This window comes from Tachyglossus aculeatus, chromosome 14 (genome assembly GCF_015852505.1).
Source record: "Tachyglossus aculeatus isolate mTacAcu1 chromosome 14, mTacAcu1.pri, whole genome shotgun sequence".
Classification (NCBI taxonomy): Eukaryota; Metazoa; Chordata; class Mammalia; order Monotremata; family Tachyglossidae; genus Tachyglossus; species Tachyglossus aculeatus.
The window spans coordinates 4,549,403-4,563,478 of NC_052079.1; the positions used below are offsets into that span (position 1 = coordinate 4,549,403).

General features: G+C 44.8%; 1 protein-coding gene across 1 annotated transcript in view; it reads left to right on the top strand.

Moving 5' to 3' along the window:
- Positions 1–14,076, top strand: part of NIN (ninein) — an 87,277-nt gene that overhangs the window by 54,770 nt on the left and 18,431 nt on the right. Inside the window, exons 13-24 of the mRNA XM_038756929.1 lie at positions 233–322; positions 1,513–1,651; positions 2,246–2,367; positions 2,522–3,048; positions 3,992–6,064; positions 7,054–7,179; positions 7,305–7,374; positions 9,098–9,313; positions 10,094–10,207; positions 10,849–10,971; positions 11,433–11,546; positions 12,793–12,939. Coding sequence (XP_038612857.1) covers positions 233–322; positions 1,513–1,651; positions 2,246–2,367; positions 2,522–3,048; positions 3,992–6,064; positions 7,054–7,179; positions 7,305–7,374; positions 9,098–9,313; positions 10,094–10,207; positions 10,849–10,971; positions 11,433–11,546; positions 12,793–12,939 — 3,861 coding nt within the window. The remainder of the gene's footprint in view (positions 1–232; positions 323–1,512; positions 1,652–2,245; positions 2,368–2,521; positions 3,049–3,991; positions 6,065–7,053; positions 7,180–7,304; positions 7,375–9,097; positions 9,314–10,093; positions 10,208–10,848; positions 10,972–11,432; positions 11,547–12,792; positions 12,940–14,076) is intronic.

Genomic DNA, 14,076 nt, shown 5'->3' on the forward strand with positions numbered 1-14,076 from the left:
TTGGAAGTCAGGGAAAAGTATCAGGATATGACAAACGTTACCAGCTAAGCTCTACGTTTTATATCCTGTTATTTTCCCCTCTCTGCAGGCATTTCTGCATAAGTAAAAAATGCAGAGCCTCTTGCACACCAAGGGGAAGTCCAAAGGACGGGCCTGAGCCTTGTAAACATTGTCAACAAGGAAGGTAGCTTGGGAGCACTAACTGGCTTGCTTTATTTTTTAACTCTCATAGTTTGGTGGTCTTGACCCCAGTAGTGCAGAGTTCCTTCTGCAAGAAGAGAGATTGACACAGATGAAAAATGAATATGAACAGCAGTGCAGGGTAAGTTCTGAATTGGGGCTGACCTCACCTCCCTTGCCCCCTGCAAACATAACAGTTTTTGAGAACCATGCGAAATGATGAACGGTTGCTCCTTTTTTCATCACTCGAGTTAAATCCCTTCCTGATCCTGGCCCCGTGGAAATGGTGCTTGGAGGTGGAAGTACATTAGGGAATTGATTCGTATGGTTATCGCTCACCGTTCTGAGACCCTTGTCGACTTGCCCCTGATCTGTGAATGACTTTGACAAATTAACCAGTGGTATTTATTGAGCCCTTCCTTTGTGCCCAACAGAGTACTAATCGTAGGAGATTATAATAATAATAATTGTGGTATTAATTAAGCACTATGTGCCAGGCACTATACTAAGCGCTGGGGTGGATACAAGCAAATTGGGTTGACTACAGACCCTGTCCCACCTGGGGCTCCCAGTCTCACTCCCCATTTTACAGATGAGGTAACTGAGGCACAGAGAAGCTGTGACTTGCTGAAGGTCACACAGCAGAGAAGGGGAGGATCAGGATTAGAACCCATGACCTAACTCCCAGGCCCATGGTCTATCCACTGTGCCATACTTATGATGCAAGTTAAGCACTTACTATGTGCCAAGCACTGTTCTAAACACTGGGGTAGATACAAGCTAATCAGATCGGACATAGTCCCTGCCCCACGTGGGGCTCACACTCTTAATCCCCATTTTACAGATGAGGTAACTGAGGCCCTGGTAAGTTAAATGGTTTGTCCAAGGTCACAGGGCAGACCTGGGGTTATAATACAATAGAATTGGTAGACCCAATCCTTATGGGGAAACAGACATTAAAATAAATTATAGATAGATAATTATAGATAATTTTAGACTGTGAGCCCACTGTTGGGTAGGGACTGTCTCTATGTGATGCCAATTTGTACTTCCCAAGCGCTTAGTACAGTGCTCTGCACATAGTAAGCGCTCAATAAATACGATTGATTGATTGATTGATAGGGGATCTGGGGATAGGGTGGATATCAAGTGCCTGAAGGGGACAGACCCAAAGAGCCTTGCAAGGGCAGGGACAGGGGTCTTCTATTACTTCAACTAAAATTCTTCACACCCGGATGTTCAGATGTTACCGATCCGATGTTATTGATAACCGGGTGGGCTCTGGTGAGATTGGACTCAACCACAGTGTTAATTTGGGTCCTGCTTCTCCAGCTTTTACAAGACCAGGTAGATGAACTCCAGTCTGAGCTGGAAGAGTATCGTGCTCAAGGCAAAGTGTTTAGGCTTCCAGTGAACAACTCTCTGGCCGACGAACTTGATATTCAAAGAGGAGTGATGGAGCCTGACCGAGGTAATGCTATTTGTACAGGAGACCTTTCCAAGTGACCTTTTTTATTGGAGACTGTCCACTAGCATCTTCTCTAGAGAACTTGACAGTGTCGGTTGTCTTGGGCTGATGGGCCAAATCTAGCTCAGAATGCTTAGGTAACGCTTTCCCCAGCAATAGAGATTGTAAACATTTGCAAAGGGAAGAGGTGGAGGAAGGAAGAGCAGAGTTCTCATTACCCCCAAATTACAGTTCATAGGCCAGCTGTTGAAGTTCCCACCTCCAAACTGAAACATATGGGCCAAAATTAGTCACACTGAAGAATTGGTAGTTACTCTGAGCGGTTCCAAATTGCAGTGGATCAACTACAAGCCTGGTCCCCTCTGATTTCTACCTAGATTGGTTGATTTGAATTTTTGAAGGAGAGGATTCTTAGACTTATTGTCTCCTATTGGACCCCACGTGGGGTAATGTGGGCTGAGCGACTGTCTTTGAATAGGTGGTCCTCTCGGTCCCAGTGAGGGGCAATAAATGGGGGGAAGCTATTTAGAAACGTTGGCTGGCTTTGAGCCAACCAAATCTAACACTGTAAGTAAAAATACATTTTTGTGTTGAAAGGACTTGGTTCTGAAGATTGTAATCCTTTGAACATGAGCATAGAAGCAGAGCTGGTCATTGAGCAAATGAAAGAGCAGCACCGAAGGGATTTGCACAACTTGAAACAGGAACTTGAGGATCAGGTAAGTCACCTTACCGTTAAGTGGCACGAGAAGCTCATGGCCGCCGGTTGCGGTCCTTCTAGCTTTCAAGGGGAGGGGCCTGAGGTGCCGTCCCTTAGTTCTCTGACCTTGGCTTTGGAGTGGAGTGATCCGTTAAGTCTTCTCTCTGCTGCAGGTCAGCCAGTATGAGAAGCAGATAGATGCCACCAAGACTACCTGCGAGAGAGAGCAAGAGCTGGTGAAGCAACAGTGTGAGGACAGAGTGCACTCTGTGGAAAAGCAATTAAGTGGCCTTAAAAACGAAATTGCCAAGCTTCAGGGCGAGGCAGTGGTTCTAAAGGAGGAGCAGCAGAGAGCCGACTGCAGGCATGCAGATGAGAAAAACCAGCTCCGGATGAGGTTCGATGAGGAGAAGGCAAGTCTCCAGGAACTCCTGAATCTCGAACATGAGGTGACCCTCAAATCCAGGCTGGAGGAGCTGGAGGAAGGGTTCAACCGGGAGCGGGAGGGGCTCATACAGAGTGGGGTCTGGGCAGAAGAGAAGATGAGGAGCTTAGTTCAAGCAGTGGAAGGGGAGAAACGTGAACTGGAACAGCTTTACCACGAGCAACTGCAAAGCCTGGCCGAGAAGCATCTTCTTGAGAAGGAGGAGCTCCAGAGAGAGCTCCAGGAGAAGCACCAAAGCCAACTCCAGGAGGAAAGGTGAGGCCCTAATTATAGCAGTCAAGGAAGGAGGCGGTGTCTTTGGTGCCGAGGCCCAGTACTGCTCCTCAGCGGTGCTTGGGTGAAGCCAGGATAATGTGGGAAGGTTGGCCGGAGGTGGGGTCCCTTCCCTGTTCCAGACCACACTGGTTGGGGTCCAGCGGTGTCCCATGGCTGAGCCTGAGGATGGAGGCGCCTCGGGGATCTGGGCAATCCTTCCAGGCCATTGAACTTTTTCCAGTGCTCTTCCAGAGGCAAGAGAAGGACGCTTGTTGGGGTCCTTTGGAACTTCCCACTCAAAACGGATGCAATTAGTGCCTGTTATAGAAAGCCCCTGGGTCTTAAGTTTTCCCTCTAGCAAAACTTCGTAGTTTTGGATAGCCATGTATTTTAGTCAGCATGCTGATAGACTCCAAGCAGTGCCCACGGTTAGTCTTATTGTAATGTGCCTGTGGGTGAGGTAATCTCGTTTTGTTTGGAATCTTGAGTTAAAGCTCAACTGCCCCCCTCCCCATCATCCCAAATCAGCTGCCAGATGCTCATCGGTGGAAGAAAGTTTTCTAACTTCCCCCAAAAGTGCTCTCACCGAAACACGTAGTGGAAGCAGGAGCCCTGGGAAAACCGAAAGGTATGGAGTTAAATAAGGAGGCCCTCTTTAAAATTAGTCTTGGCAACCTGCCTCCGATCTCAGTCTTGAAATCCCTTACCAGTACAGAAGAATCAAGCAGCAATTTAGGTTGTGGTTAGGAACCCCATTTTTAGAAAGTGTAAAAGCAGTTCCTGCTCAATAGAATCTTCCAGACCAGAGGGAAAAAAATCCCGATCAATCAGCGGTATTTACTGAGCGCCTACTGTGTGCAGAGCACTGTACTAAGTGCTTGTTTTTTATTGTTTCCTGAGTTGGCGGATGGTTGCAATAATGCTGTATGTTGACTACATTTAGGAGAAAAATGGAAACTGAGCATAGTAGAAGAACCTCAGTGATAGAAGCTCAGTTTCTGGCTAATTGCCAAAGGGTCACCAGCAAGCATGAAGAGGTCTTGAGCCAACTGAAGGAATGCCACCGGCAGGAGCTGAAAGATCTCACGGAACAGCATTTCGAGGAGAAATCCCGGTGGGAATTTGAAAAGGAAGAAATCACCCGAAAGAGGGCCGAAGCACTGGAACATCTTAAAGAGACCCTGGAGCGGGAGAAAGCAACATCTCTGGTCCTGACCCAAGAGAAGGAGCTGCTGGAGAAGAAGTATAAAGAAAGTTTGAACAGCTTGTTTGTGGAGAAGGAACAGGTTCAGAAAGAGGTGGAGGAGCTAAGGAGCATGGCCGAGAGGCAGAGGAGCCAGCTGTCCAACGAAATACTCGAGCTGCAGAACAGTCATGTGCGTGAGTTGAAGGACAGAGAGCAGATCATGTCTGAGATAGAGGGCACGGGGAAGCGAGCTTGCCAAAGGCTCAAAGAGCTGCAGGTGGAGTATGAACGGGAGAGGCAAGAAATGACTTCCAAGCTTCTGGCACTGGAGGATGTCAACAAAGAGGCCCTTGAGAAGATGGGCCGAGAGAAGACTGAGATGAGTTTAGAAATCTCCAGGCTTCAGGGTAAGATAAAGGAGTTGCAGGAGGAAACTCGGTCTCTCCCTAGGTTTCCTGGCAGCTTCCGAGGCCCAGAAACAGAGGCAGCAGAAACGAAGGGCAAGGTGATGCCACTTCAGCGAGGGCCACGGTTGTTAGAAGAGAATGGAGATGTTCTGAGGAGCTTGCAGAGGGCGCATGAGAGGGCGGTGAAGGAAAATGTGAAAATGTCTGCCGAAATCATCAAGTTGGAACAGAGGTTGCAGAAACTGGAGCCAGGGACAGTGAGCCGGTCGTATTTAGACCAAGCCAACGCCGATTTGTTCAGAAGCCCGGCAGAACAAAGAGACCCTTCTCCTTTGCGGAACTTGGACGAACCAGCGGGCGGAATTAGTCCTGGAGCAGGTCCATTCTCGGATGAGAGCCTTCAGGATGGGGAGAGGAGGAAAACAAAAAGTTTCGATGGAAAACCGGAAGAGTCCGAAGGGATGGTGGAGACTTGTTCCGAGTTCGAGACCAGTGAAGAAACCGGGGCCACGAGTGGCGAGCTCAAGAGCCAGATCTGTCAGCTTCGGGAGAAGGTGAGGATATTGCACGCGAAATGTGACCGGACTTCTGAGGAGAAGCAGGACCTCGTTTTTGAAGTCTCCTTGCTAAAAAAGAAGCTGAAGGTGCTCGAAAAAAACCCCGACGCCACCCCCAAGTACAAAACGTTATACGAAGATGCTAATCGAGAAAACGCCTGCCTCCAAGAAGAGCTGCTTGAACTTGAAACTCAGTACGACCAAGCAATTGAAAATAACAACGAGCTCACCCTGGAAGTGTTGAGGCTTCAGGCTGAGCTCAAGAAAGTTGAGGAAGCCTACAGCGCCTTCTCAAGACTTGAAAGGAGCTATGAAGAGGCTGAGAGAGAGAAAGCAGAGCTGAAGAACCTCATGCCACGACTTCAGGAAAATATTGAGGAACTGCAGGAAAAATCAGGAAAACGCTCTGAATGTTCAGCACCCCAGGCGACCCCCTTGGAAAATCAGGACTCGAAACTGGAGAAGAAGCCGCTCGTACGGTTGCAAAAGTTGGTGAGAGAACGACAGGAGACTGGTCAGCCCCTGGAAGAACTCGAGGCTCTCGAAGAGGCCCAGGCTCAGGAAAAGATCCTGGGCCACGCTGGAAAGTCCAAGGGACCGACCCAAGTGAAGGCCTTAGAGGAAAATGCGGCGGCGCTCTTACACCTTCGAGAGAAAAACTGCCAGTGCCAGAGCACGATATCAGAGCTAGAACTGGAAAAGAGGAAACTCCGAGAGCTGACCAGAAAGTTGAGAGAGAGAGTCACTTCTTTAGCTAAGCAAAAAGATGGGCCTTCCCAAGGAGACAAAGAGGATGAGCTGAAATCAGTGATGTTTGGCTTACAAAGCACATGCAGTGAGATGCAGCAAAAAGTTGAACTTCTGAGGTAATCTGCATTTATAAACTTTCGTGGGATCCTTCGGCTCACCTCACCAAAATCCTTAACTTCCGCTGCTTGCTGGGCTTGAGAACTAACCCCTTAGTCTTTCAAAAGGCACCATAGTTCCAACTGACTTCCTTTTGCTTCTCTGTTGTATTAACAAAGTAGCTTAACCCTGCCGACAAGGGCTAGGCAAGTTAGTAATGTTTTGTGCGTCTGATGGTCGTACTGAACCAAGTCACCGTAAAATTTAAGTCGCTGGATGGATGGATGATCTTTTGCCAAGTGCGTTCCGCTCATTTCTTTCATTTAATGATATATCTCTTAGTAAAAAGGCTTTTGTTCGTTATTAACTCCTCTTGTAGATAAGTGATTTTTGAATTCTTATACTAATCTAGAATACACCAGGCAAAATCTGCTTTGTGGTGGTAGCCTTCAGAATGTGTAACATGTACTTCAAGCTTTTTGTTAAGTTCTATGAAATCTTTCCATTTAACTAGAATGGGGAAAAGGCCTCCAAAATTCCTGAAGTGTTCCTATAACCGACGTCAGAAATAGAAAATCAAGTTGAACTCTTGCCTCGCTTAGAGAATACAACCCCCTTTTTATTCATTTCTGGATCAACTTTTTTCCCTCAAAATTTCCTCGTATATTTTGCTGGAGCATTTTAATATTAATGCTAACTTGCAAGCTGTCCTTAGTTTAGACCTGGATATTTTTTTTTCCTCTTCTTCCTTCCCACTTCTCATTTCCTGTTAGATACTTAATCCTTCCCTTACCCATTTTCCATTAATCCGGCATAACATGAAATTGAAAACTCCGGCAGTAACAACTAAATCACCCTTTGCAGTCTGTTTACCAAGTTCTGATTGATTGGTGAGTGAAGTTGAGGAAACTGTTTTAAAGCATTTGCCCATTTGGCAGTCACTAAAGTTGTTTTCCAGAGATCCAGATGACCTGCTTGTCTTTAATTACATCTTATATCTCTGGTTTAGATTTGAGTCTGAGAAGCTTCAGGAAGAAAATTCTATTTTAAGAAATGAAATTACCTCGTTAAATGAGGACGGTAGCATTTCCAACCTGAAATTAAGGGAATTAAGTGGATCGCGAGAAGAAATGTGGTAAGCATAGAAATAAATTTTCTATTCTTTTGGTTTCCTGCAATACTTAAGGACTTCAAGAACTGAAACTATTTTCATCCAGTTTCTAAAATCAAAACTCAGACACATTTTCAATATTGTTTTAGGGAGAAAATCGAAATGGTAAGAAAAGAAAAAGTAGCAGTGCAGAAGATGGTTGAAAACTTAAAGAAGCAGGTGTGTATCTAGATTTTGAATCTTGGACCGTTCTTGTCCCATTTTTAAATGCCCAAATTTAAGCCTGGTGTTTGTTGTATCCAGAGCCCTGTATGTTCATTCATTCAGTCCTATTTTTTGAGCACTTACTGTGTGCGGAGCACTGTACTAAGTGCTTGGGAGAATGCAGCAGAACAACAAACAGATGCATTCTCTGCCCACAGTGAGCTTACAGTCTAGAGACGGGGAGACAGGCATCAATACAAATAAATATCTTTGTTGCGCTGATCAGTCAATTTCTGCGTGGCTTTAATTAGCAGTGTGGCCTAGTGGAGAGAGCCCCGGCCTGGGTGTCGGAGGAACTGGGTTTAATCCCAGCTCCACCACTTGTCTGCTGTGTGAACCTTTCCAAGTTACTTAACTTCTCTGTGCCTCAGTTACCTCATCTGCAAAATGGGAATTAAGGCTGTGAGGTCCACATGGGACATGGACTGTTTCTAACCTGATTAGCTTATATCTAGCTCAGTGCTTAGTACCATGCCTCTCACATAGCACTTAACGGATACTATTTAAAAAAAATTCCTACATCAGCCCTTAATGTACATATCTTACATTCTCTACTACTTCCCCTTATCTGCAATGTCTCTCTCTGTGGCTATATTGTAAGTTCCTTGATGATAGAGACCCGGGCTACTGATTTTACAGTAGGCGCTCAGTAAATACTATTGAGAAGCAGCATGGCTCAGTGGAAAGAGCCTGGGTTTTGGAGTCAGAGGTCATGGATTCAAATCCCGGCTCCGCCAATTGTCAGCTGTGTGACTTTGGGCAAGTCACTTAACTTCTCTGTGCCTCAGTTCCCTCATCTGTAAAATGGGGATTAAAACTGTGAGCCCCACGTGGGACAACCTGATCACCTTGTATCATCCCCAGCGCTTAGAAGAGTGCTTTGCACATCGTAAGTGCTTACCAAATGCCATTATTATTATTATTATTGATTGAGTCTGCTTTCACTATACAGTGATTGCCTACTGCTTTGTGAAAACGCTGAATGAGTCAATCAATGAATGGTATTTATTGAGCGCAGCACTGTTCTAAGCACGTGGGAGAGTACAGTACAGTATTTGGTAATAATAGTGACAATTATGGTACTTATTAAGCACTTACTATGTGCCAAACACTGTAGTAATTGCTGGGGTGGATAGGTTGGACAACAGTCCCTGACCCACATGGGACTCACAGTCTAAGAAGGAGGAGGTAACTGAGGCACAGAGAAGCTAAATCCATTGTTCAAAGTCGCAGAGCAGACAAATGGCAGAGTTGGGATTAAAACTCAGGCCCTCTGGCTCCCGTGCCCATGCTCTTTCCACTAGGCCTCATTGAATCCTGCCCTCAAGGAGCTTACAGTCAAGGGAGGAATTTACAGACTAAGTCTAGGACCCTCAGTAACAAAAGCAGATAAGTCACCTAGCGTTTGGCAGCTTGGTTTGAAAAGTGTTAAGGGAGTAAAGAGTCAATAAATGCAAAGTTTAAACCAGTTAGGCACATTCTACATGAATGGGATCTATAAAACTTGAATCCGAAAGCTCCTGGCTCATTTATGTCACTCAGTTCAGTTATAATGGGAAGACCCTGTGGGAAATCATTTGGATGCGGGGTGCAAGGGAGGAGGGTGGGAAAGGAAAATTAGGAAAAAGTAGAGCGAGATGGCTGCCAGGGAATACAAACTGGTTTTTTTCAATCTTAGGTATCCGAACTGAAAACCAAAAACCAACAGCTGGAGTTGGAAAATGCTGACCTAAGCCAAAAGAATTCCCAGAACCAGGCAGAAATACAAGATCTTACTCAGCGTTTGGCTAAATTCCTGTGGCAGAAAGAAAAGGAGCCAGGAAAGAGCTCCCTCGAAGACTGGGAAAAGGACAGATCAAAGCTGAAGGAGGAGCTAGAGGAATGTAAAGTGAAGGTACGCTCTCTGAGGCTGAGCTGCTAACGCTCCAAGTGACATCCTGAAAAGTGGAAGGCGTGTTTTGGATTTTCAGTCTCTTTGCATCCATAAAAGTTTAAATGTTATTTAAAGCAATCATAATAATGATAGTTTTAGGATCTATTAAGTACTTAGTAGGTGCCAAACACTGTGCTAAGTACTGGGTTAGATATAAAGCAACTTGATCACATTTGGTCTCTCTGCCTCTAGATTGTTAAACTCCTTGTAGGCAGGGATTCTGTCTACCAGTACTCCCAAGCCTCAGTACAGCACTCTGCACACAGTAAGTGTTCAGTAAATACCATTGATTATGATCCAAGTGCGAGGGAGAACAAGTATCACATCCCCATTTTACAGATGAAGAAACTGAAGCCCAGAAGGTTTAAGTGACTTGTCCAGAGTCACACAGCAGGGTCGCAGGGTGTAAAACCTCGGGCTTCTGATTCATCCTTTTCCCAGCAGGCCGTACTCATGCAAAAAAAAGATCATCCGGCTATAGACAGATGAAGAAGAATATTAGAACATTTTTGGTTTATTTGGTTAAAGTTACACATTATTGAGCCCCTTTAAAAGAATGAAAAAGTACATGCCAAATAACTGTGGCGGCTTTAAAAATGGAGTTCTAAAACTCTGGGCTCCCTGGGCCCAGCTGTTCCATGGTTGCCTGTGGCTGGATTCTTTCCCTTTTGAATTTTTTCCACGTTACTCAAACTGAAGCAAAGCATTCTCTGAAATGTGTGACTTTTCTTCCCTCCATAGTCATCTGCTTTAGTGTCATCTTTGGAGACGGAACTGTCGAAACTAAAACTTCAGATCCACGTAGTGGAACAAGAGAACCTCCTTCTCAAAGAGGAACTAGACAAAATGAAACAGGTGAGGGGGCCTATTCTTTACTTCATGCTCTTTGAACAAAAGTCTGATCAGTCAGTCAATATTTATTGAGTGCCTACTATGTGCACAGCACTGAATTAAGCGCTTGGGAGAGGACAGTACAACAGAGTTAACAGGCATGTTCTCACCCCACAAGGATCTTAGAGTCTTCAGGAAGAGCTTAGTGTATTTCATCAATTATACTCCTACTAATTGAACATTTATTGAATAATTAAAGTAATAGTAATTCCAATTATTAATTTTAGTGCTAACATTGCTAGTACTTAGTATTGCTAGTACTAAGTAAACACTGTTGGTGGTTCTGAAGAGACTTTTTTAGGAGACAGTTGAAGGTTGAGGAGGGGCAAAAGGGGAATATTTCGTCAAAGACAGTCTGGATGTCTTCAAGTTTGTGTGCCATCTGAAATACCAAAAACATGGCTGCAGAAAAACATACATTACAGATCTCTCTCTGCAGATACAAATATGAGACTGTGAACCCGTTGTTGGGTAGGGATTGTCTCTGTTGCCAAATTGTACTTTCCAAGCACTTAGTACAGTGTTCTGCACACAGTAAGCACTCAATAAATGCGATTGAATGAATGAATGAGTTGTTGAGAAGATTTTTCATTTGTCTTCCACAGCTACCCAAAGGTCCAGATCTGTCTGACTTTCAGAATAAAATTTCTAGTGTAATGAGTTATAATGAAAAGCTGCTGAAAGAAAAAGAAGCTTTGAGTGAAGAACTAAACCGATGTGTTGATAAGGTATTTAGATTAACAAAATGCTTAAATCAGAACTCTCCAGCAAAATAACACTTGTTTCTGATATTGTGAAATGGGTTTTTAAACAGTGGCCATAGTCCAGAAAATCCATTTAACCTCTCAAGAGGAACGAAATATGAAGTTTAAAGACAGCATCTAGTTTGCATTTCACACCCACCCACCCCGGCCTGCCTTCTTTCTAATGCTGCTCTACATTTTATTCTCTGAGGCTGTTTCCCTTGTGTCGCAGGAATTTAATAATTCAACTTTTTATCACTTCCATCTGCCCATCTCTCTCTCTCATTTTTTCATTCTCTCATTCTTCCTTCCTCCCTCTCATCTGTTTCTCCCCTTGACTGAAGTGGCTATAGTTTTAAAAGAACTTGGGATTAGAACAGAGGCTCTCCCTTTGCTTGCCAAGTGGGGATCAATTCTCAGAATATTCCTTTTGTTCTTTCCTGCAGGTAGCAAAATTGAACGTTTTAGAGAACAGAGTTGTAAGTATGAAGCAGGAGCAGAAAACATGGGAACAGCAGAGTGAGACGCTAAAATTGCAGCTTGCAGCTTCTCAAGAAAAGGTATGAAGATTCCTTTTTTTCAGCTCTTTAATACCTGTTGCCCCATTTGGAATTTCACTTTTATTCAGCCATGTCCATTGAGTCCCTTCGCCGAAAAGGCAATATGACAGTATGACAGTTATGGTTGCCCATGGTATAGTATGTGATGCCTTAATCATATTTATTGAACACTTACTTTGTGCAAAGCACTGTACTAAGCACTAGGGAGAGCACAGTACAACAGAATGATCAGACACATTCCCTGCCCACAACGAACTTACAGTCTAGAGCAACAGGGACCCATGTTTCTGTATTGTATTCTCCCAAGTACTTAGTACAGTGCTCTGCACATAGGAAGCACTCAATAAGTATGACTGATTGATTACACAAAGGCAAGGAGAGAATGACCTCCACAGCTGTGGGAACTGAACTCCCAGCCTCTCTCACCCCAAGTCTCTCACCAAGAAGTTTCCAGAAGGGCTGAATAGATGCATAATGGTGGCTGTCTAGTCTATTGTCTCTTTGACGCCTGTCCCCTCTCAGTCCTCTCAACCCCACTCAAATCCCTGCCCTCTTTGCCTCCCCACACTCAAAACAAAAAGTTACCTCCTATTCCTGGTAGGACACTGAGTAGGACATATAGATAAGATTCCATTTGTTCCTCGGAACATTAGTGTAACACTTTTTGCATGTCCTAAATTTATCCTCCCTCCCACCCCCTGCCACAATATAGATAGTTATAAAATGTCCACTTGGACTCAGGCGGAGACTTGTCAGAAGAAATATGAGAAATGAAAAAAGTCCCCTTGCTGCATGTAGCGTCCAGCAATGGTGAGCATTAAGTTTGTCTTCTTGGGCTTCACTGGTTTGCCGAGAGGTTAGCTGACCTTTCTATTTCGTAAGGACTAAAAGGTACTCGAAACAGTCTCCTCAGATCCCCTAGTAGAACAAAAGGGAGTGGAATGGGGAACAAAGAGCTGTGTAAACTCCACTGTAGTAGTGGCTGTATACTCTTCCAGGTAATTGGGTTAAAATCGTTGGTGGTGATTCTGCTGTGAGATCTTGCAGCTTTAGAGTTCCACAAAATTCCTAAGTTCTCTGGGTTTTGATTTTGGTGTCTGTAAGGAACGTATGGGTAAGGAACGTATGTACTAAATCTGTTGTATGGAACTCTCCCAAGGGCTTAGTACAGTGCTCTGCACATAGTAAGCGCGCAATAAATACCATCGATTGATTGATGCAGGCACAACTTTGTCTCTTGATGCAGGCCCAGAGTTTAGATGACTCTCTGAAGAACGTCAATCTGCAGATGTCCCGGGTGAAGTCAGACTTACGAGTGAGCCAACAGGAGAGAGAAGCTCTTAAGAAGGAAGTGGTGTCACTAAGCAAGCAACTACAGAACGCCAGTGACAAGGTAGCTGTCTTTTGGAAGAAGGCTTGGTGCTAGGGCAGAGAAGCAGTGGAGAAGTAGCATGGCTTAGGGGATAGAGTATGGTCCTGGGAGTAGGAAGGATCCACTACTTGTCTGCTGTGGGACCCTGGGCAAGTCACTTAACTTCTCTGTGCCTGTTATCTCATCTGTAAAATGGGGATTAAGACTGTGAGCCTCATGTAGGACAGAGATTCTGTCCAACCTGATTTGCTTATATCCATCCCAGTGCTTAGTACAGTGCCTGGCATAGAGTAAGCGCTTAACAAATATGACAACTGTTATCATTATTATTAGTAGTAGTAATAGATTGCCTTTGCATAGCTCTTTCAGTTTCTCCATGTATCTGATTTGAGTGGATATTGTGTGCTGAGCACTGTACTAAGGGCTTGGGAAGATACAGTCAAAGACCACACGATCCTTGCTCACAAGAAGCTTGGTCTAGCTGAGAAGGTGAACATAAAATCATTTATGAATAGGAGGAAGAAGTTGCTTAGTATGTAAAACTATATTTACAAAAGTGCTGATGTGCCAAAGTGCTATGATGTAACCGAGGGCAAAGAAAAAATAACTTGGGAATACTAACTGGAGGAGGTGGCGTTTCCAAAGGGTTTTGAAAATGGGGAGAGCTGTGGTCTGGCAGCTAGATGTTGGAGAGTACTCCCGGCTCTGAGAGAGAAACAGTGAGGTTGTGAGCTTGGGAGGACCGGAGAGCAGGAGGTGGGATGTGATAGAGGAACAGCAGAGGTGCCAACTTTTAGTTTGAGTGTGGGGATGAAAATGGTCAGGGACTTCAGGAGAGATGAGGATTGGAAGTGGACAAGATTCCGAGAGCTAATGAGTTAGAAAGCTAATATTTTGGGTCTTATCAGCCCTGATGGGGAGCGCTCAGGTTTTGTCAGAGTCCTGGGAGGAGCAAGTCTGAAAATCCAGCTCAGAAAACTGCGGTGGGGGGAAGAGGGCATCACCCTTTTTGTCCTTGTGGATGGGCACCTATAGAGAAGAGTGCCTTAGAGCCAATGGTCAAACTTGCTAGGCTTGCTAATGGTCAGCTGGGTGATGGGGAGGATTGGTTAAAGGGTTTTGTTTGCTTTTCTGTCTGGGGTTCTGCAGTGCTGCAGT